General features: G+C 49.7%; 1 protein-coding gene across 8 annotated transcripts in view; it reads left to right on the top strand.

The window, feature by feature from the left end:
• Positions 1–23,334, top strand: part of slc27a1a (solute carrier family 27 member 1a) — a 70,936-nt gene that overhangs the window by 42,553 nt on the left and 5,049 nt on the right. For all 8 annotated transcript variants that reach the window (XM_072490929.1, XM_072490935.1, XM_072490934.1 and 5 more), the window contains 8 exons: positions 4,949–5,018; positions 5,416–5,507; positions 9,444–9,553; positions 12,203–12,412; positions 13,959–14,085; positions 16,032–16,169; positions 17,216–17,380; positions 19,470–19,616. In XM_072490929.1, the coding sequence (XP_072347030.1) occupies positions 4,949–5,018; positions 5,416–5,507; positions 9,444–9,553; positions 12,203–12,412; positions 13,959–14,085; positions 16,032–16,169; positions 17,216–17,380; positions 19,470–19,616 (1,059 nt within the window). The remainder of the gene's footprint in view (positions 1–4,948; positions 5,019–5,415; positions 5,508–9,443; positions 9,554–12,202; positions 12,413–13,958; positions 14,086–16,031; positions 16,170–17,215; positions 17,381–19,469; positions 19,617–23,334) is intronic.

The raw sequence follows: 23,334 nt of genomic DNA, 5'->3' as shown, positions 1-23,334 counted from the left end.
GGGTCCCGGGTTCGAGTCCCGGCCTGGGTCAGTGTCTGTGCAGAGTTTTCACGTCCTCCCCGTGTCTGTGTGGGTTTCCTCCGGGTGCTCCGGTTTCCTCCCACAGTCCAACGATGTGCAGGTTAGGTGGATTGGCCATGCTAAATTGCCCCTTGGTGTCCAAAGCTGTGTAGGTTGGGTGAGATTACAGGGTTACGGGGGTAGGGTGGGGGAGTGGGCCTAGGCAGGGTGCTCTTTCAGAGGGTCGGTGCAGACTCGCTGGGCCGAATGGCTTCCTTCTGCACTGTAGGGTCTGTACAAATCTTATAGAATGTAGAGTCCTAGAATAGGCATAGCAGAGAAGAAGGCCATTCGGCCCAATGTGTCTGGGTCAGCTCTGCACGAGCAATACCGTTCATGCCACTCCCTTGCCTTCACACGAGGACATCAGCAGCCTTGGAAATTTTTCCTGGGCAGTTAGTTTGTTTATTTCTGTGTGTTACTGTGATATTAGTTATAGAACATAGAACATAGAAAATACAGCACAGAACAGGCCCTTCGGCCCACGATGTTGTGCCGAACCTTTGTCCTAGATTAATCATAGATTATCATTGAATCTACAGTGCAGAAGGAGGCCATTCGGCCCCCTGAGTCTGCACCAGCTCTTGGAAAGAGCACCCTACCCAAACTCAACACCTCCACCCAACACCAAGGGCAATTTTGGACATTAAGGGCAATTTATCATTGGCCAATTCACCTAACCTGCACATCTTTGGACTGTGGGAGGAAACCGGAGCACCCGGAGGAAACCCACGCAGACACGGGGAGGACGTGCAGACTCCGCACAGACAATGACCCAAGCCGAAATCGAACCTGGGACCATGGATCTGTGAAGCAATTGTGCTATCCACAATGCTACCGTGCTGCCCTTAAGAACAAATAAATCTACACTATATAATTTTCCCGTAATCCATGTACCTATCCAACAGCTGCTTGAAGGTCACTAATGTTTCCGACTCAACTACTTCCACAGGCAGTGCATTCCATGCCCCCACTACTCTCTGGGTAAAGAACCTACCTCTGATATCCCTCCTATATCTTCCACCTTTCACCTTAAATTTATGTCCCCTTGTAATGGTGTGTTCCACCTGGGGAAAAAGTCTCTGACTGTCTACTCTATCTATTCCCCTGATCATCTTATAAACCTCTATCAAGTCGCCCCTCATCCTTCTCCGCTCTAATTAGAAAAGGCCTAGCACCCTCAACCTTTCCTCGTAAGACCTACTCTCCATTCCAGGCAACATCCTGGTAAATCTTCTTTGCACCTTTTCCAGAGCTTCCACATCCTTCCTAAAATGAGGCGACCAGAACTGTACACAGTACTCCAAATGTGGCCTTACCAAAGTTTTGTACAGCTGCATCATCACCTCACGGCTCTTAAATTCAATCCCTCTGTTAATGAACGCGAGCACACCATAGGCCTTCTTCACAGCTCTATCCACTTGAGTGGCAACTTTCAAAGATGTATGAACATAGACCCCAAGGTCTCTCTGCTCCTCCACAATGCCAAGAACTCTACCGTTAACCCTGTATTCCGCATTCATATTTGTCCTTCCAAAATGGACAACCTCACACTTTTCAGGGTTAAACTCCATCTGCCACTTCTCAGCCCAGCTCTGCATCCTATCTATGTCTCTTTGCAGCCGACAACAGCCCTCCTTACTATCCACAACTCCACCAATCTTCGTATCGTCTGCAAATTTACTGACCCACCCTTCAACTCCCTCATCCAAGTCATTAATAAATCACAAACAGCAGAGGACCCAGAACTGATCCCTGCGGTACACCACTGGTAACTGGGAGCCAGGCTGAATATTTGCCATCCACCACCACTCTCTGACTTCTATCGGTTAGCCAGTTCGTTATCCAACTGGCCAAATTTCCCACTATCCCATGCCTCCTTACTTTGTGCAGAAGCCTACCATGGGGAACTTTATCAAATGCCTTACTAAAATCCATGTACACTACATCCACTGCTTTACCTTCATCCACATGCTTGGTCACCTCCTCAAAGAATTCAATAAGATTTGTAAGGCAAGACCTACCCCTCACAAATCCGTGCTGACTATCCCTAATCAAGCAGTGTCTTTCCAGATGCTCAGAAATCCTATCCTTCAGTACCCTTTCCATTACTTTGCCTACCACCGAAGTAAGACTAACTGGCCTGTAATTCCCAGGGTTATCCCTAGTTCCTTTTTTGAACAGGGGCACGACATTCGCCACTCTCCAATCCCCTGGTACCACCCCTGTTGACAGTGAGGACGAAAAGATAATTGCCAACGGCTCTGCAATTTCATCTCTTGCTTCCCATAGAATCCTTGGATATAACCCGTCAGGCCCGGGGGACTTGTCTATCCTCAAGTTTTTCAAAATGCCCAACACATCTTCCTTCCTAACAAGTATTTCCTCGAGCTTACCAATCTGTTTCACACTGTCCTCTCCAACAATATCGCCCCTCTCATTTGTAAATACAGAAGAAAAGTACTCATTCAAGACCTCGCCTATCTCTTCAGACTCAATACACAATCTCCCGCTACTGTCCTTGATCGGACCTACCCTCGCTCTAGTCATTCTCATATTTCTCACATATGTGTAAAAGGCCTTGGGGTTTTCCTTGATCCTACCCGCCAAAGATTGTTCATGCCCTCTCTTAGCTCTCCTAATCCCTTTCTTCAGTTCCCTCCTGGCTATCTTGTATCCCTCCAATGCCCTGTCTGAACCTTGTTTCCTCAGCCTTACATAAGTCACCTTTTTCCTCTTAACAAGACATTCAACCTCTCTTGTCAACCATGGTTCCCTCACTCGACCATCTCTTCCCTGCCTGACAGGGACATACATATCAAGGACACGTAGCACCTGTTCCTTGAACAAGTTCCACATTTCACTTGTGTCCTTCCCTGCCAGCCTATGTTCCCAACTTATGCACTTCAATTCTTGTCTGACAACATCGTATTTACCCTTCCCCCAATTGTAAACCTTGCCCTGTTGCACGTACCTATCCCTCTCCATTACTAAAGTGAAAGTCACAGAATTGTGGTCACTATCTCCAAAATGCTCCCCCACTAACAAATCTATCACTTGCCCTGGTTCATTACCCAGTACTAAATCCAATATTGCCCCTCCTCTGGTTGGACAATCTACATACTGTGTTAGAAAAGCTTCCTGGACACACTGCACAAACACCACCCCATCCAAACTATTTGATCTAAAGAGTTTCCACTCAATATTTGGGAGGTTAAAGTCGCCCATGACTACCACCCTATGACTTCTGCACCTTTCCAAAATCTGTTTCCCAATCTGTTCCTCCACATCTCTGCTACTATTGGGGGGCCTATAGAAAACTCCTAACAAGGTGACTGCTCCTTTCCTATTTCTGACTTCAACCCATACTACCTCAATAGGGTGATACTCCTCGAACTGCCTTTCTGCAGCTGTTATACTATCTCTAATTAATAATGCCACCCCCCCACCTCTTTTACCACCCTCCCTAATCTTATTGAAACATCTATAACCAGGGACCTCCAACAACCATTTCTGCCCCTCTTCTATCCAAGTTTCCGTGATGGCCACCACATCGTAGTCCCAAGTACCGATCCATGCCTTAAGTTCACCCACCTTATTCCTGATGCTTCTTGCGTTGAAGTATACACACTTCAACCCATCTCCGTGCCTGCAAATACTCTCCTTTGTCAGTGTTCCCTTCCCCACTGCCTCATTACATGCTTTGGCGTCCTGAATATAAGTTCAGTTATGGGGAAAGAAGCTGGTGTTACATACAGGTGCTTGTAAAGTGGAGGTTTAATAGAGGTTTATGAATTTTCGAAGAGATTTCATGTGATGAATGAGGACAGACTGTTTCCTCTAATTGAGCAATTGGTCCCCAGGAGGCTTCACTTTACAGGGTGATTAGTGAATACGATTCGGTAAACCTTCAATACACAAGAGGGTTGTTCAGAGCACGGAGCACAGGCCGTGGTGGAGGCGGCGACCATTGAATCTAACGAGAAAATTAGACAAATATTTGAAATTAAGGAATATACAGGACTAGGGGGAGAACACAGTCTAGTGAGATTAGGTTTGGATGGTAGCAGAAAACTGGCCGTTGTACCCGGAGCCTCCTCCCAACTCCCGTTACGCACACATCTTCCTCATAGCCAGTGCTGGCGGGATTCATCTGCCTCTTGTATGCCTCTGGATTGCAGTCCTTGGCGCTGTGACAGTACCCCTCCTCCCTAGTGTGTGAGATAAGCACGTGAACAGCATCGACCAGTCTAGTGCTATGGCTGAGGGTTACTTAACACAACATTAATCGCTATTGTAGGCAGCAGTGTGGGTTTGTACAGTTGTCCTTGCATCTGAGTGGTGAGGACTTTCTCTCCACTTCTTCCTTCTAAATAGCATTGCCTAAATATGGTAGTAACAACCTGTGACTTTTTAGACTTATCTACATTTCTGTTAAATCTGTGAAGCTTGGAGACGAGAAAGAATCTTGTGCAGCATTGTCAACAGTGTATATTATATAGACACACTATAAAGACCATGAGCGTATTACATACGGCAAAAATGTCTAGTTTTTCGCCAATTTATGCGGTTTCTTTCTCTGATTCCTCAGCTTTGAAAGAGTAATTCTACTTTTGGCTGATGTGTGAGTTGATTGTGAGTCGACCAGTTTAGCTCGAACTGTCTGCATTGCTCTCTGTCATGGTTGAAGAGCCAGGGTCTATGAGTAAAGGGGCAATCTGAATTATCTTTTTTTGGAGGGGGGGATTATTCCAACAGGTACCATTATTCTCACTGAACTGGATTGTGGGGATGTTGGAAGGCGAGAAGGGAGAGGCTGTTTTTGCGTACTGGAAATTTTAAATAGATACATGCCCCAGACCTGATCTCCCTATGTTTGTCTTTCTAGATCGCCTGTTTTACATCTATACATCTGGCACTACGGGTATGCCCAAAGCTGCCATTGTTGTGCACAGCAGGTACGTACTCGGAACTGGGCGGTGGCAAATGCTTGCGTTTGCTCTGACATTTTGAAGGTTTTTACTGGCTGGTCGTCAGAAAGCAGGAAAGGGGTTTGGATAGATACAGGGCTGTGCGCAAGGTGCAGGGAGAGGGAGACTCATTGAATAGCTCTTTCAGAAGAGCCAGTACGAGGGACCTAACTGGTGCCTCTTTGTGCTGCGTCGCTCAGTGCTTCTAAACGATGGGAAACCCTTTAATCACGGAGGTGGTAAGTTTTATCTTTGCTCAGGTTATCAGCACCTGGCATAATGAGGGACGCAAAACCCATACAGCAGGGCTCCGATTACAACGTGGGTCCTGTGTTACGCCCTCATGAAGACATGGTGGCTGACCTCTCCATCCTCTCGCTTACAGGTACTATAGGATGGCTGTGTTTGCTTATTATGGATTCCAAATGAGGCACGAAGACATTATTTATGACTGCCTGCCACTCTATCATTCAGCAGGTATGGCAGTCCCGTTAACCTTCCTGCGTTCACGGTTTTGTCTGTTGGTAATATTAATTTGTGGTGGTGGTTTCCCACCTATTCAACTTGTCACCTGCATCAGCGTACAGTGGAGCTTGCTCTCTGCCTCGGTTTAACATCTTATCCATTGAGCGGCGGCACCTCCAACCCTGCATTGCTGCCTCAGCGCTGCACTGCACTGTCCTGATCCAAGGGGCAGGGTGAAATTTAAAATTCAGCAGAGGAGGACAAAGGGTTTAATTCGGAAGGGAAAAACTGAATACGAGAGTAGGCTTGCAGAAAATATAAAAGCTGCATGCAAAAGCTTCTATAGATATGTGAAGAGAAAAAGACTGGGGAAGACAAATGTAGGTCCCTTGCAGTTAGAATCAGGTGAAGAGCCAGGAGGGGACATGAGAAGTCTTTGGCAGGTGGGATCAAGAATAACCCTAAAGCTTTCTATAGATATGTCAGGAATAAAAGAATGACTAGGGTAAGAGAGGGGCCAGTCAAGGACAGTAGTGGGAAGTTGTGAGGAGATAGGAGAGGTGCTAAATGAATATTTTTTGTCAGTATTCACACAGGAAAAAGACAATGTTGTCGAGGAGAATACTGAGATACAGGCTACTAGACTAGAAGGGCTTGAGGTTCTTAAGGAGGAGGTGTTAGCAATTCTGGAAAGTGTGAAAATAGATACATTCCCTGGGCCGGATGGGATTTATCCTAGGATTCTATGGGAAGCTAGGGAGGAGATTGCTGAGCCTTTGGCTTTGATCTTTATGTCATCATTGTCCACAGGAATAGTGCCAGAAGACTGGAGGATAGCAAATGTTGTCCCCTTCTTCAAGAAGGGGAGTAGAGACAACCCTGGTAACTATAGATCAGTGAGCCTTACTTCTGTTGTGGGCAAAGTCTTGGAAAGGTTGATAAGAGATAGGATGTACAATCATCTGGAAAGGAATAATTTAATAAGAGATGGTCAACATTTTTGTGAAAGGTAGGTTGTGCCTCACAAACCTTTATTGAGTTCTTTGAGAAGGTGACCAAACAGGTGGACGAGGGTAAAGCAGTTGATGTGGTATATATGGATTTCAGTAAAGCGTTTGATAAGGTTCACCATGGTAGGCTATTGCAGAAAATACAGAGGCATGGGATTCAGGGAGATTTAGCAGTTTGGATCAGAAATTGGCTAGCTGGAAGAAGGCAAAGGGTGGTGGTTGATGGGAAATGTTCAGCCTGGAGTCCAGTTACTAGTGGAGTACCACAAGGATCTGTTTTGGGGCCACTGCTGTTTGTCATTTTTATAAATGACCTGGAGGATGGCGTAGAAGGATAGGTGAGTAAATTTGCCGATGATACTAAAGTCGGTGGAGTTGTGGACAGTGCGGAAGGATGTAACACGTTACAGCGGGACATGGATAAGCTGCAGAGCTGGGCTGAGAGGTGGCAAATGGAGTTTAATGCAGAAAAATGTGAGGTAATTCATTTTGGAAGGAATACCAGGAAGACGGAGTACTGGGCAAATGGTAAGATTCTTGGTTGTGTGGATGAGCAGAGAGATCTTGGTGTCCATGTACATAGAGCCCTGAAAGTTGCCACCCAGGTTGAGAGGGTTGTTAAAAAGGCGTATGGTGTGTTGGCTTTTATTGGTAGAGGGATTGAGTTTCGGAGCCATGAGGTCATGTTGCAGCTGTACAAAACTCTGGTGCGGCCGCATTTGGAGTAATGCGTGCAGTTCTGGTCACCGCATTATAGGAAGGACGTGGAGGCTTTGGAGCGGGTGCAGAGGAGATTTACCAGGATGTTGCCTGGTCTGGAGGGAAGATCTTATGAGGGAAGGCTGAGGGACTTGAGGTTATTTTCTTTAGAAAGAAGAAGGTTAAGAGGTCACTTAATTGAGGCATACAAGATGATCAGAGGATTAGATAGGGTGGACAGTGAGAGCCTTTTTCCTCAGATGGTGATGTCGAGCACGAGGGGACATAGCTTTAAATTGAGGAGTGATAGATATAGGACAGATGTCAGAGGTATGTTCTTTACTCAGAGTAGTAAGGGCGTGGAATGCCCTGCCTGTAACAGTAGTGGACTCGCCAACATTAAGGGCATTTAAATGGTCATTGGATAAACATATGATAAGGGAATAGTGTAGATAGGCTTTAGAGTGGTTTCAAAGGTTGGCGCAATATCGAGGGCCGAAGGGCCTGTACTGCGCTGTAATGCTCTATGTTCTAATTCATAATGGGCAACCAAGAGATGGCAGACCAGTTGAACAATTACTTCGGATCTGCCTTCACTAAGGAGGACACAAATAACCTTCCGGAAATACTAGGGGACAGAGGGTCTATTATGAAGGAGGAACTGAAGGAAATCCTTATTGGTTAGAAAATTGTAATGGGGAAATTGATGGTATTAAAACCGATCAGTCTCCAGGGTCAGATGCTCTGCATCCCAGTGTACTTGAGGAAGTGGCCCTAGAAATAGTGGATGCATTGGTGATCATTTTCCAGCAATCGATAGACTCTGGATTGGAGGGTAGCTAATGTAACCCCACCTTTTAAAAAGCAGAGTGGGAGAAAAAAAACAGGGAATATAGACCAGTTAGCCTGACACTGGTGGTGGGGAAATTGCTGAAGTCCATTATTAAGGATGAAATAATTGAGCATTTGGAAAGTGGGGACAGGATTGGTCCAAGTCAGCATGGATTCACTGAAGGGAAATCATTCATTTTTTGAGGATGTGACCAGTGGAGTGGACATGGGGTGAACCAGTGGATGTTGTGTATCTGGACTTTCCAAAGGCTTTTGACAAGGTCCCACAAGAGATTAGTGAGCAAAATTAAAACTCATGGTATTGGGGGTAATGTATTGATGTGGATAGAGAACTGGTTGGCAGACAGGAAGCAGAGAGTGGGAATAAATGGGTACTTTTCAGAGTGGCAGGCAGTGACTAGTGGGGTGCCGCAGGGGTCAGTGCTGGGGCTCCAGCTGTCCACAATACACTTTAATGATCTGGACGATGGGATTGTATGCAATATCTCCAAATTTGCAGACGGCACTAAGCTGGGTGGCAGTGTGAGCTGTGAGGAGGATGCAAAGAGGCTGCAGGGTGATTTGGACAGGCTGGCTGAGTGGGCGGATATTTGGCAAATGCAATCCAATGAGGGTAAATGTGAGGTTACCCACTTTGGTGGCAAAAAACAGGAAGGCAGATTATTATCTGAATAGCGGCAGTTTAGGAAAAGGGGAAGTGCAACGAGACCTGGGTGTCTTGGAGGAACAGTCGCTGAAGGTTGGTATGCAGATTACATTTATGAGATGTAAAAGTCTTCCATTATGATAAAAAAAATCATACTTTAAGATTGTTCCAGAGAAAGTTTGTTGATATTTTAATTTCTACTTTATTCCCATATGGTATGTCCCAATCGTTTAGGCAGGCTAATGACATGCTGGCCTTCATTGCAAGAGGATTTGAGTATAGGAGTAGGAATGAATTGCTGCAGTTAAACAGGGCCTTGGTGAGGCCACACCTTGAGTATTGTGTGCAGTTTTGGCCTCCTAGTTTGAGGAAGGACATTTTGATATTGAAGGTGACCAGCGAAGGTTCACCAGACTAATTCCTGGGATGGCAGGACTGACATATGAAGAAAGACTGAATCGAAGGGGTAAAAAAACATCCACAACACATTGCCCGCTTGATTGGCATCCCTTCCACAAACATTCACACCCTCCGCCACCGATACAGTGACAAGCATGTGTACCATCTGCAGGCATTCACCAAGGCTCCTTAGGCAGCACCTTCCAAGCTGCCTCATTGGATTTTGTTGTCAAACAGGCATGTTCTAGGTAACAATCACACTCTATCCCTAATCCTACCTGTATTGCTGACTTGTAGGTAGTGCGAGACCTTTGTAACCGTGTGCCCCCATTCTGTCAACAGGCAACATCGTTGGGGTCGGACAGTGCCTGCTACATGGCTTGACTGTGGTGATCAAAAAGAAATTCTCGGCCAGCCGATTCTGGGACGACTGTGTCAAGTACAACTGCACAGTGAGTGGTTGCTAGTCTGGCTCGGCCGAGTGCGCACGGTGCGGCTTTCAGTTCATGGCACGGTCAACCTCCTGTACAGCGCTCCCTCTTTCTCTTTGCCCGCTTTGCACGAGCTTCCGATCTGTGTGCTGGTGACGGCGCACGGCAGCAGGACTGAGGCAGAACTTTAAAAGTGCGGAAATAAGACCAAGAACACAGCGCAAGGGCCCTCGAACCTGCTGCTCCACGCAATAAGATCTTCCAACACAATTCCACGTTTCCCACCCGGTCCCCATATTCCTTCGTTCTCTTTGTGCTGATAAAACTGTCGCCGTCAAATTTTAAAAAAATTCTTTCATGGGATGTGGGCGACGCTGGCAAGGTCAGCATTTGTTGCCCATCCCTAATTAGGAGACACTTGCGCGACCATTTCCGAAGCAGCCACGTTGCTGTGAAGTTGGAGTCCGATGCCTGCCAGGCGGGGCCAGGACGGCATTAGTCAGGGGCATCACTAAACCGGCTGGGTTTTTATAACAATCGATGATAGTTGTCATGGTCTCCACTCCTGAGACCAGCTTTTACAGCCCAGATTTTATTGATTGAATTTTAATTCCACTGGCTGCCGTGGTGGGATTTGAACCCGTGACCCCGGCCTGGGCCTGGGGATGGCTTGTCCAGTGATATTACCACTACTCCATCACTCCCTGTGAGCCTGCACGGTCCTGATTTACAAATATCCGGGTGAGGACCTTTTCCCTCATCTCCGTCCTAAATGGCCGTTATCCTAAAAATACGCTCCCTCGTTCTCAATTCTCGGAGATACTTTTAGAGTAATTCGAATGGGTTTGCCTGTTGTGCACAATTCACTCACCCCAGCAAGCTGAGAACTCCCATGTTGCCGTGGGTTTGGGCTGAGGGTGTTACATGCTGCCGTTGATTCAAGCACTGAACCTCTTTGGTTTTCTCACCCTCTTTTCCTGCTGTTGCTTGTTCTGCGGTACAGCTCCTTGTGTAGCCCACCCAGGTAACCCCTCGTAGTGCCTGAGCGTTCACCTTTGTTTAATTATTGGGCGGAGAGAGTTAAAGCAGCAAGAAAGTTTATCAGGGTGAATTCCGTAAAGCTGGTGGTATCACCCCTGCCACCATCGCTGCTGACTTGCCTCAATTCACTCCAGAATCAGGAGTCCGGTTGCGATACGAGGTGAATCGCAAAGGGATAAATGAGGTAGGCTAAAAGGCAACATCCATTCAGCCCCTCCAGCTGTTCTGCTATTCAATTAGATCATGGTAACACCACCTAGAGATCATGGATCATAGAATCCCTCCAGTACAGCAGGAGGCCATACAGCCCATCGAGTCGGCATCGACCCTCTGAAAGAGCATCCTACCCAAGTCCAGGCCCCTGACCTATCCCCATAACCCCCACCCAACCTTTTGGACACTAAGGAGCAATTTATCACGGCCAATCCACCTAACCTGCACACCTTTGGTCTGCGGGAGGAAACCGGAGCACCCGGAGGAATCCCACGCAGACACGGGGAGAAAGTGCAAATTCCACGCAGACGGTCACCCGAGACCGGAATCGAATCCGGGTCCCTGGAGCTGTGAGGCAACAGTGCTAACCACGGCCCATTTTGGTTCCATAAGCAACACTCTTGCCCAACAAAAGTCTGACCACTCCTGCCCAGTTCTCTCAGAAAGCATCTTGCAGGAACCAATCACTGACTGTTGTCAGGCAGAACACTGTCCCCGGCCAACCCACTGGTTGCTAGTTAGCCAATCGAACTAACTTCTTCCAAAACCGGTTCCTAAGATTCACTCAGTGCTGAAGAGTCTGGCTCACGCTCTCCAAACATAAAACCTGGGAACACACTGTCCTGACAAGCAGGCTGCTTCAGCTTGAGTCTGCTACTTAAAGGCACATTCCGAATATGGATCCACAGACCAAAAATAATAAAATAAAGGAAATGGGAACAAAGGAAATAAACAGGAAGGACTCTTGGAATAGAACCTGTCCAAGATTAACTCTTTTCAACCATGTATCATTCCGATGAATCATCCTGTGGCGACTCTGCGAACTCTCGCTCACAGATCCTCTGCCTACATCTCTTATAACCATACTAACCTTTTAAAATTCAATTCTAACACTATGTTTAACGTTTACCCCCCACCCCCCCCCCCCCCCAACCCGGGTCATTCTCGCATCCAACCTCTTCCATCGGCGACACAAAAGTCTGAGAACACACACTAACAGATTCAAAACAGCTTCTTCCCCGCTGTTACCAGACTCCTGAATGATCGTCTTATGGACTGAATTGATCTCTCCACAGCTTCTCGACTGAGTAGTACTACACTCCATATGCTCACCTGATGCCCGTGTCTATGTATTTATCATATGCCCTATGTTTTATCATGTATGGAACCATCTGCCTGGACTGTACGCCGAACAATATTTTTCGCTGTACCCCTGTGCCGTGGACAATAAATCAAATCCAATCCAATGAATCTGCATTTACTGCAAAGCTAGTATATACATCCTTAGTGCGGTAATCTAGACCGAGCTTTATATAACTGTAGCATAACTTTAGTTCCTTTATATTCCAGTCCATTTGTGACCAAGGCCATTAAGATGTTAACCTCTCTGTATAATTGTTAACAATTGCTTTTCAGATTGTTCAGTATATTGGGGAGATCTGCCGCTATCTCCTTAACCAGCCAGTGCGCCAGGCCGAGTCCATGCATCGTGTCCGCTTGGCCATTGGTAACGGCCTGAGACCCTCCATCTGGGAATCCTTCACCACTCGCTTCCGCATCAAGCAGATGGCCGAGTTCTACGGCGCCACCGAGTGCAACTGTGCCATTGCCAACCTTGATGGCAAGGTAGGTACCTGAGGATCTTTACCCCACCTATGGGGATTGTCGGGGTCAGGGCCGTGAAGCTTGGTGCTCAGCCGAAAAGAAAGAAAACATGGACCTTCCCTGGGAGGCGGGGGGGGGGGGCAGGAGGTAGGGGGCTGAACAATGGGGGCACAGCGGGAGGTGGGGCTGGACGATGAAGAATGAGGGGGGGTCTCATACAAACTTATAACATTCTAACGGGACTGGACAGGGTAGATGCAGGAAAGATGTTACCAATGGTGGGCAGCTACAGAACCAGGGGTCACAGTCTGAGGACTCAGGGTAAACCATTTCGGACAGAGATAAGGAGACATTTCTTCACACAAAGAGTGGTGAGCCTGTGGAATTCATTACTACAGGAAGTAGTTGATGCTAAAACATTGAATATATTCAAGAGGTGGCTGGATATAGCACGTGGGGAGAATGGGATCAAAGGCTATGGGGAGAAAGCAGGATTAGGCTATTGAGTTGGATGATCAGCCATGATCGTGATGAATGGCGGAGCAGGCTCGAAGGGCCAAAAGGCCTCCTCCTGATCCTATCTTCCAGCATCTATGGGGGGAGATGGGGAGGGTGGATGAGGTTGGGGCTAGATGGTGGGAGGGCAGTGAGAGGTGGGGCTGGACTCTGGGGGGGTGGGGAGGAATGAGAGGTGGGGCTGAACTGTGCGGGTGGAGGGCTGGATCATGTAGGGAGTAGTGAGAGGTGGGCTTGGGTGGGGGGGGGGTCAGTGAGAGGTGGGGGGGGGGTCAGTGAGAGGTGGGGCTGGACCCTGGAGGGAGCAGTGAGTGGTAGGCTGGGGTGGGGGGGGAGCAGTGAGAGGTGGGCTGGGGTGGGGGGGAGCAGTGAGAGGTGGGCTGGGGTGGGGCGAGGGGAGAAGTGAGAGGTGGGCTGGGGTGGGGCGAGGGGAGAAGTGAGAGGTGGGCTGGGGTGGGGGGGGAGAAGTGAGAGGTGGGCTGGGGGGTGGTGAGAGGTGGGGGGGCAGTGAGAGGTGGGGTGTTGGTTGCAGTGGGAGGTGGGCTGGACCGTGGGGGGGCGGGGCAGTGAGAGGTGGGGGGTTGGTTGCAGTGAAAGGTGGGCTGGACCGTGGGGGGGGGGCAGTGAGAGGTGGGGGGTTGGTTGCAGTGAGAGGTGGGCTGGACCGTGGGGGGGTGGGGGCAGTGAGAGGTGGGGGGTTGGTTGCAGTGAGAGGTGGGCTGGACCGTGGGGGGGGGCAGTGAGAGGTGGGGCTCGTTGGTGGGTTGGGGAATTGGACTGGATGGGATGGGGGGGGGGGGATGTCGGGCCGATGCTCCAAAGGAATGATGGGGTTGAGGAAGATGTGAACTGCGAGTTGGGGATGGCATTGGAAAATGTGTTGGGACTGGGAATGGTCTGGGATGAGGATTTAAAGATGCACTGCTGCTATGACGATAACTCGCAGCAAACGTTTTGCAGCCACTGCTTGGCACTGTCCATTTAACTTGTTACTTACCCTGTCCGTTAGTTCAGTACATTACTAAAATGCCACCTCTATTTGCCTCTTTAGGTGGGAGCCTGTGGCTTTAACAGCCGCATCTTGCCCCAAGTCTATCCCATCCGCCTGTTGAAGGTTAATGAAGATACTCTCGAACTTATCCGAGGTCGCAATGGGCTGTGTATCCCCTGCAAACCAGGTAATCATTGAGACCCTCTGCCACGTGCTAATACGTCACGGAGAGGCTCTTTGGTAGGAGCAAGGCTTTGCTGCTATTCAGTGAGTCTCGTATAGGTGGTCATTTGCAGGCATGCAAACACGCACGCCTATACGCGAGCATCCCCCCCCCCCCCCCCCACCCGCCAGCCCAAACATGCATAATCCAAGCAGTTATAGGTGAGCCATGTGCAATGCAAACCTCTCCTCTAACACACAGTGACTTGAGAGTCATTGCCGTTTCCTGCACCAGTCTTCTGCTCACTGATGGTTTCTTGCAGTGAATCTATTCACCTGTAGTACTCGACTTGTCCTGCAGATTCCATCAGGAAGCTGGGTTTAGTCTGCACAGCCTCACTTTACTTGGAATCCTGATGGCCAGGACAATGTGGAACCGTTTCCCCATCAGCCTGGACTGAATTTGAACCAGGCACCCAACAATGATAAGTGAGACTGTTTCGTCTTTTGTGCGAACCTGTCACCACCTGCTGGAGTAAAGCAGAATTGTGTCTGGTGTTTATTGCCATTGAGGGAGTGCTGCCAAACGGCAGTGTTTATAACTGAACATAATGCCCCATCTTTCCCGTGAAGATGCCAAAGTTTCCCTTGCTCATCGCCCATACTTCCTTTGAGGCTTTTACAGGGCCATACATAAGGTGGGCGCACAGAAGCTACGGCTGCATTTTGCTGTTTGTGCGGGGCTCACTGCGGCCCTCTGAGTTTGGTTCCTCCTGTCTGCACTCCGCAGAGATCATCGTGGCAGCCAGTTTTTCCCCTCAAGCTAACAGTAATGTTCCTGCTTCACCTCCTTTCCCACACTGACTTCTGCATCAGGAGTGTGACATTGGTAGAGGGAAAACTAGCGAAAGAAACCTCCAAGACGAAACTGACTAGACATCCAAAGTTAGCGGGGCTGGATTCTCCGCTCCTGCGTCTGAGTGCTGATACCAACAGAGGATCTGTGGAATTCCATGACGGAAACATCGGTGCCACACCCGCACCGTTTCCGCTACCAGTGAGGGGCTAGCACCGGCGGCGCGTGAAAAACTGTGGGCGAATGGCCGGGGCCGTGCTGGACTCGCGCAGGGCTGACGAGCTGCAGTGGTACGCACGCCTACACTCCTTACGCACGCACTGATCGCACCCGACAAAATGGCGCCGGTTGCGCTGGACCGCGTACCTGTCCACCCCGACCCCACAGTCCACCTCTTGGCCACCCCGCACTATCCCACCCCCCCCCCCCCCCCCATGGCTGTCGGCGATGAATGACGGTGCTGGACACTGTCCGCACGCCCTCTCCCTCTCCGCAGCCACCAGACCAGGCTCACGACCGCCGAGGCCACACACGGCCCGTGCCGGCGGGAACTCGGCCCATTGGAGGCGGAGCATCGCGGCTGGGGCCGATAATGATGTGCAAGCGCGGTTGCGACGGCCGATTTGGAGGGGGCGGAGCATCGTGACCCGGCGTCGCCCCGGCTCCTGCCGCGATTTCAGCGCCGGGGGCCATTCGTCGCCGTTCCCAATTCCGGCACCGGAGAATCCCGCCCAGTATCTTTTATTCTTTCGCAGGATGTGAGTGTTACTAGCCAGGCCCAGCGTTTACTGTCCATCCCTAATTGCCCTTCAGCGACTACCTTGAACCGCTGCAGTCCATGTGGTGCAGGCACACTCCCAATGCTGTTAGCAAGGGGGTTCCGGGGTTTTGGCGCAGGGACAGTGAAGGAACAGCCAATTATATTTCCAAGCCAGGATGGTGTGTGTGGCTTGTTAATTGACTATGAAATGCATTGGAGCATCTCGAGGTCCTGAACTGCGTTGTCGAAATGCAAGTTCCAACTTTACTCACTCTATAGGGATGTGTTGTCTCGTTCTGAGCTCCCCCTGGTGTGGATTTCTCCCAGCTTAACCTTTCTCTCCATTTGCGAACAGGTGAACCCGGGCAGCTGGTTGGTCGCATTAACCAGCAGGACCCCCTTCGGCGGTTTGATGGGTATGCCAACGAGTCTGCCACAAGCAAGAAGATTGCATTCAATGTGTTTAAGAAAGGAGACAGCGCCTATCTGTCAGGTACCGACTACCATAAGGGTGCACGGACCCTGCAAACGTTTCCTGTCCAACAATACTTTCCCTTGTACGGCCGATGGGTTCAGTCATGCTCTCAGTCACAAGGTTGTTGGTTAAAGAGTCTTAAGCACGAAATCCAGGCAAGCACTCGAGTACCTCCCTGTCAGGGGGAGTGCCTTTTGGATGGGTTATTTAGTGCACACTACAGCTCCCTCCCACGAGCAGATGTGACAGATCCCATGGCCCTGCTTTGAAGAGCCGAAGTGTTCACCCTGGCCTTCTGGCTAAATGTTTATCTCTCAGCCAACTTTCACTATAACAGATTATGGTCATTATCACATTAGGACTTGTGAGAGCTTGCTGCTTGAGACCATAAGACATAGGAGCAGAATTAGGCCACTCGGCCCATCGAGTCTGCTCCGCCATTCAATCATAGCTGATATTTTCTCATCCCCATTCTCCTGCCTTCTCCCCATAACCCCTGATCCCCTTATTAATCAATGAGAATTGACTGCCGGTGTTTCCTACAGTGTACAGCCTATACACCTGCACTGTGTTCCTGCAAAATCCCAGCCGGAGTCCATTTGCTTCGCTGGCTGTTCCCCTCCTCTCCTTTTTCGGAAAGTCATGCATCCCCTCCACAGAATTGAACGTAAAATCTAAGTTGCCGCACCAGTGCGATATGAATGAAACCCAATTCTGTTCAAACTCCTGCATTGACTTTAAGTGGGTGAAATCTCCCAGAGTCCTGCCCAACAAGTCTTAACTAAGACCACAAAAATGAGAATTCGGCACTTTGTTGTTTGTGGGATCTTGCTGTGCTGGTGCATTTGGCCACGTGATGGTAGTGACTGTAGTCCGCTGCCTGAGAAATTCCTGCATCATGTTGGGAGTTCTCTCGTTCCTTTGATCTTTCTATCTCTCCCTGCCTGTCTGCCCAGTGACTTGAATGTGACCAGCTCGGGCTTCTTCGAATGCATTTTACGCTTGCTCCCGTAGAATTCTGGTGCCCACTTTTTAACGTGCTTTCCCTTGCCTCTGTCACGCAGGTGACGTTCTGGTTATGGATGAGCTGGGCTACATGTATTTTAAAGACCGGAGCGGCGACACATTCCGCTGGAGAGGGGAGAACGTTTCCACCACTGAAGTGGAGGGGTGCCTGAGCCAGCTCCTGAACATGACTGACGTGGCAGTGTACGGGGTGGAAGTGCCAGGTAGGCAGGACGTCCTGGATACGCAGAAATATTTCCATGTCGGGCTGGTGTGTGGCTTGGGCGTGGCGGTGAGGGTGGTGGGCACCATCTCTGGGCGCTGGTGTCCCCATGTATCTGTTATCCTTGGCCTTTCTAGGTGGTTGACGTTTGCGGGTTTGGAAGCTGATGCTGAAGAGGTTTTGTTGCTCCGTTGCATCTTTTATGGAGTTCACGTCGCCGCCACGGTGCATTGGTGGTGTAAGGAGTGGATGTTTATGGTGATGGATGGCATGCCAATCAAACGGACTGCTTTGTCCGACGCAACATGAGAAATAGGAGAAGGGGTGGGCCCCTTGGCCCCTTGAGCCTGCCCCGCCATTCAATTGGATCATGATTCATCTGATTGGCCTCAACTACACTCCCCTGTCCACCCCATATCCTCAACTCCCCTGCCAGTCATAAAACCTGTCTCGAACTCTGCCTTGAATAGTTTCGACGACCCTGCGCCTCACTGCTCCCTGGTAAGAGACTTCCACAGGCTAATGAACCTTTGAAGAAAAAAATAATTCCTCCCCATCACCGTCTTAAACAGTAAACCGCTTTAGTCTTAAACTGTGTTCCCTGGTTCGAGTCTCCACCACAAGTGCAAATGTCCTCCCGGTATTTACCCTGTCAAATCCCCTCAGGGTCTTGTATGTTTCGATAAGCTCACCTCTCATTCTTCTTCCTTCATAAGACCAGCTCCTCCTCCCGGGAATGTGTAGGGTGAACATTCTCCCAACTGCTTCTGACGCAATCGTATTACTTTTCCAAATAAGGAGGCCAAAACTGTGCACGGTATCCAGGTGTGGTCCGCCAGCAACCTGCACAGCTGCAGTAAAACTTCCCCGACTTTTATATCCCATTCCCCTTCCGATGAACAATCTATTTGCCTTCCTAATCACTTGCTGTATCTGCGCAAATACGTTTCAGTGAGATCACGTCTTGTAATTCTGGACTCCAGTGGATACAAGCCCAACCTGTTGAGATTTTCCTGGGTGACGTTGAGCCTGTGTTAATGGAGCTGTGATAAGTGGAAATTAATGTGATTTTAAATTGATTCGTGTCCCGTGATTCTTAGCGTGCATTTGCGAATAGTACTTTTTTAAAAAATGAATTTAGAGTACCCAATTCATTTTTTTCCAATTAAGGGGCAATTTGGCGCGGCCAATCCACCTACATCTTTAGGTTGTGGGGGCGAAACCCAAGCAGACACGGGGAGAATGTGCAAACTCCGCACGGACAGTGACCCAGGGCCGGGATCGAACCCGGGACCTCGGCGCCGTGAGGCAGCAGTGCTGACTGGTTGTTTTGATTGACAAACTCAGCAGCAAATTACTTTGCTGCTCACTGCAGCATTGCCACCCACCTCATTCGCTACCCATCCGTGAGCCACAAACACCACTGAACAACCAAACTAGAGTGACAAATGAGGGACGCTTCAACCTAGTTTACTCACTTGAAGCTTGCTACTGCCCACCGTGTTGATGTGCAGCAAACTGGCCGCGCCCCACAGAAACCTCCGGAATATTCTCGGCCGCTGAGGCAGCATCTCTGGAGAGGGAGGCGTATTGATATTTTTGGTGGATAACCTTTCATCAGAACAGGATGATGCTGGTGACGAGTGGCGGGTTATTTAATGGGTACAGTAAAATGGTGGCTATGTTAATGGGCTGGTAACCCAGAATCTTAAAAACCCATCTGATTCACTAATATTCCTTTCGGGAAGGAAATCTACCGTCCTGTCCCGGTCTGGCCTGCATGCGAATCCAGACCCACAGTCAAGTGGTTGACTCTCAACTTCCCTCTGAAATGGCCGAGCGAGACACTCGGTTGTATTCAAGCAGGCAGCTCACCACCACCTTGGAGAGAGCAAAAGAGTATAGACAGCAAAATGGCGACCTTGGCGGGCGGCAAAGCCAACATCCTTTAATTGGTTATCATTCCACCATTGCTGTCTGACCTGCTGCCTGTTTCCAGCACTTTCTGTTTTGGTGTTGGTTTTCCTGCACTCGGGAGTATTTTTTTTTTCTTCTGTTCCACTGACATTTCTGTCCAATTCTCTTGCTAGGTGTGGAAGGGAAGGCCGGGATGGCTGCGATCGCTGATCCCGAGAACAAAATAAACCCTGAACTCTTCTACCAGAACCTGCTGAAGGTGTTGCCCTCTTACGCCAGGCCGGTGTTCCTCCGGATCCTCCCAGTTGTCGACACCACAAGTAAGCGTCTCACTGTGTGTGGTGGGGAAACCACCCCTCCGCCGGACTCATTCTGTGGAGCACGGAATCCAATGTGCAGCTTTAAACCTTGCCAGGTCTGATAGGGAAGCTGGAGGTTACCTTGGTACAACCTTCCCTGTTCTGATTTGAAAGTTGAGCGCCCGAGGATGAAGGCTTTACCCAGGCAACCTCCAACTTCCCTATCTGACCTGGCATGGTTTGAAGCTGCACGTTATTCTTTTGGTGTCCGTACTCCATTGCTGCCCAGACTTGTCCTGTGGCTGAGCAGTGCGGTCCGTTTATCCAATGCAAGTGTGGAGATCCTGTAAACGCTCAGCGGGTCTGGCAGCATCCGTGAAGAGAGGGGAAACAGAGTTGACGGTTCACCAGAAACGGTGACGTAAGCTCATCGACCCGAAACGCTGACTCTGTTCCTGTCTGCACAGGTACTGCCAGACCTGCTGTGTGGCTCTGGCACCTTCTCTAGTTCAGATCTGCGATATTTTATCTTTGACAATCCTGTGATTTCTAAGTTTTTTTTAAAAAATATGTTTTCTTGAAATTTTTTTCCCTGAGCAACATTTTTCCCGCTTACAAAACAAGCGAAACGATAACAGTAACAAAACAGAAATTTTTCAACTTTTTAACAATAGTAGTATACAAGTAACAAAACCTCGTACTCTATTGCCCTATACTCAACTGCCTCCGCCCCCCCCCCCCCCCCCCTTCCCCCTGGGTTGCTGCTGCTGGTCATCCGTCTTCCCTCTAACGTTCCCCTAGGTAGTCGAGAAATGGCTGCCACCGCCTGGTGAACCCTTGAGCCGATCCTTTCAGGGCAAACTTTATCTGCTCCAGTTCAATAAACCCCACCATATCGTTTACCCAGGCCTCCAGTCCGGGGGGTTTCGCCTCCTTCCACATGAGTAGGATCCTGCACCGGGCTACAAGGGACGCAAAGGCCACGACATCGGCCTCTTTCGCCTCCTGCACTCCCGGCTCTTCTGCAACTCCAAATAGAGCTAACCCCCAGCCTGGTTTGACCCGGGCCTTCACCACCTGCGAAATCACTCCCGTCACTCCCTTCCAATACCCTTCCAGTGCCGGGCACGCCCAAAACATATGTGCATGGTTTGCCGGGCTCTGCCACACCTCCCACATTTGTCCTCCACTCCAAAGAACCTGCTCAATCTTGCCCCCGTTATGTGTGCTCTATGTAGCACCTTAAATTGAATCAGGCTAAGCCTGGCGCATGAGGAAGAGGAATTTACCCTGCTTAGGGCATCAGCCCACATACCCTCCTCTATCTCCTCCCCTAATTCTTCTTCCCACTTTCTTTTTAGTTCGCCCACCGACTCCTCCCCCTCTTCCCTCATCTCTCTATAAATCTCTGACACCTTGCCCTCTCCGACCCACACCACTGAAAGCACCCTGTCCTGTATCCCCTGTGTCAGGAGCCGCGGAAATTCCCTCACCTGTTGTCTAGTAAACTCCCTCACCTGCATATATCTCAAGAAATTCCCCTGGGGTAACTTATACTTTTCCTCCAGTGCTCCCAAGCTCACAAAAGTCCCATCTATGAATAAATCTCCCACCTTCCTAATTCCCAACTGGTACCAGCTCTGAAATCCTCCATCCATTCTTCCTGGGGCGAACCTATGGTTGTTCCTGATAGGGGACCCCACCAGGGCTCCCCGCACCCCTCTCTGTCGCCTCCACTGTCCCCATATGTTCAGTGTTGCCGCCACCACCGGGTTCGTGGTGTACTTTTTCGGTGAGAACGGTAGCGGCGCCGTCACCAGCGCCTCTAGACTCGTCCCTTTACAGGACCTTCTCTCCAGCCTTTTCCACGCCGCTCCCTCACCCTCCATCATCCATCTACGTATCATTGCCACATTGGCGGCCCAATAATAATCTCCCAAGTTCGGTAGTGCCAGTCCTCCTCTGTCCCTACTGCGCTGCAGGAATCCCCTCCTTACTCTTGGAACTTTCCCTGCCCACACAAAGCTCGTAATGCTCCTATCTATTTTATTAAAAAAGGTCCTGGTGATTAAAATAGGGAGACATTGAAATACAAATAAGAACCTCGGGAGGACCATCATCTTAATTGCCTGCACCCTGCCCGCCAGCGATAAAGGCTGCATGTCCCACCTCCTAAAGTCCTCCTCCATTTGTTCTACCAGCCGTGTCAGATTAAGTCTGTGCAAGGTTCCCCAGCTCCAAGCGATCTGTATCGGAAGTTTCTTTCCACTTTCCTTAGCGGTAAGCCTTCTATCTCTCTACTCTGGTCCCCTGGATGTATCACATATAATTCACTCTTCCCCATGTTTAACCTATACCCTGAAAATTCCCCGAACCTCCTCAAGATTCGCATAACCTCTATCATCTCTCCCCCCCCCCCCCCCCGGCTGGGTCCGACACGTATAGCAATAGGTCATCCGCGTATAACGAGACTCGGTGTTCTTCTCCCCCTCTAGTCACCCCTCTCCATTTCCTGGAGTCTCTCAGCGCCATGGCCAGAGGTTCAATTGCCAGCGCAAACAACAATGGAGACAGCGGGCATCCCTGTCTTGTTCCCCTATATAATCGAAATACTCCGATCTATGCCGACCTGTAACTACGCTTGCCGTTGGTGCCCCATAAAGTAGTCTAACCCAGCGAATAAATCCGTACCCAAACCTCCTTAACACTTCCCATAAATACTCCCACTCCACCCTATCAAATGCCTTCTCTGCGTCCATTGCCGCCACTATCTCTGCCTCCCCCTCCACTGAGGGCATCATTATCACCCCTAATAGCCGTCGCACGTTAACATTCAATTGTCTCCCTTTTACGAACCCTGTCTGGTCTTCGTGCACCACCCCTGGGACACAGTTCTCTATCCTCGATGCCAGCACCTTTGCTAGCAGTTTGGCGTCCACGTTCAATAGTGTAATAGGTCTATAGGACCCACACTGCGTCGGATCTTTGTCCCTCTTCAAAATTAGCGATATCGTCGCCTCCGACATTGTCGGGGGTAGTGTCCCCCCTTCCCTGGCCTCATTGAACGTCCTCGCCAACAACGGGGCCAACAAGTCCACATATTTTCTGTAGAATTCCACCGGGAACCCGTCTGGCCCCGGGGCCTTCCCTGCTTGCATGCTTCCCAGTCCCTTAATAACCTCGTCCACCTCAATCGGCGCCCCCAGGCCTGCCACCGCCTGCTCCTCCACTTTCGGGAACCTCAACTGATCCAGGAACTGCCGCATCCCCTCCTCTCCCTCTGGGGGCTGAGACCTATACAGTTCTTCATAAAAGGTCTTAAACACCTCATTTATCTTTCCTGCCCTTCGCACGGTGTCTCCCCTTTCATCCCTAATTCCTCCTATCTCCCTCGCTGCTGCCCTTTTTCGCAGTTGGTGCGCCAACAGGCGACTAGCCTTTTCCCCATATTCATACCTCCTCCCCTGTGCCTTCCTCCACAGTACCTCCGCCTTTCTGGTGGTCAGAAGGTCAAACTCGGTCTGGAGTCGTCTCCTCTCCGTGTACAGCTCCTCCTCAGAGGTCTCTGCAAATTCCCTGTCCACCCTTAAAATCTCCCCCAGTAATCTATCCCTTTCCTTGGCCTCTGTTTTCCTTTTGTGGGCCCCAATAGAAATCAGCTCTCCTCTGACCACCGCTTTTAGTGCTTCCCAGACCACTCCCACAGGGACCTCGCCGTCGTCATTGACCTCCAGGTATC

This window comes from Scyliorhinus torazame, chromosome 27 (genome assembly GCF_047496885.1).
Source record: "Scyliorhinus torazame isolate Kashiwa2021f chromosome 27, sScyTor2.1, whole genome shotgun sequence".
Classification (NCBI taxonomy): domain Eukaryota; kingdom Metazoa; phylum Chordata; class Chondrichthyes; order Carcharhiniformes; family Scyliorhinidae; genus Scyliorhinus; species Scyliorhinus torazame.
The sequence above is the reverse complement of the archived record's forward strand: the minus strand, read 5'-3'. Positions and strand labels throughout refer to the sequence as shown.